The 414-nt window shown below is 50.2% G+C and overlaps 1 protein-coding gene across 1 annotated transcript; it reads left to right on the top strand.

Moving 5' to 3' along the window:
• Window positions 1-6: 6 nt before the first annotated feature.
• On the top strand, window positions 7-344 carry LOC107581238 (plasticin-like; the record flags this gene model as incomplete). The annotated part of the gene is made up of 1 exon (XM_016266751.1): window positions 7-344. A coding segment is annotated over one exon (338 nt), but the record flags the coding sequence as incomplete, so codon positions are not given.
• Window positions 345-414: the final 70 nt, after the last annotated feature.

Here is a 414-nt window from a genome sequence, read left to right on the forward strand (position 1 = left end):
CCCCGTCTCTCTTATGATAAAGTGGACTTCTCACTGGCAGGGGCCATTAACCAGGAGTTCCTTGCCACACGCAGCAATGAGAAAAGAGAACTACAGGAACTCAATGACCGCTTTGCCAGCTTCATAGAGAAGGTCCGGTATTTAGAGCAGCAGAACTCAAAGCTGACTCTGGAGCTGGGTCAGTACAAGGACCAGCAGCAAGGGCCATCAGGCCGCATCAATGAGCTGTGCCAGCAGGAGATGAGAGAGATGCGCAGACAGCTGGAACTGATGGGCAAAGATCGAGACCAGATGCAGGTGGAGAGAGACAACCTGGCCGAAGATGTGGCCCTGCTCAAGCAGAGGTGCGTGTGCTGACTGGTGTATGCTTGTATGGGATAGATAACAGATAATAAGTCCTTTAATATATATATA

Source organism: Sinocyclocheilus grahami, unplaced genomic scaffold (assembly GCF_001515645.1).
Source record: "Sinocyclocheilus grahami isolate Dianchi unplaced genomic scaffold, SAMN03320097.WGS_v1.1 scaffold129620.1, whole genome shotgun sequence".
NCBI lineage: Eukaryota > Metazoa > Chordata > Actinopteri > Cypriniformes > Cyprinidae > Sinocyclocheilus > Sinocyclocheilus grahami.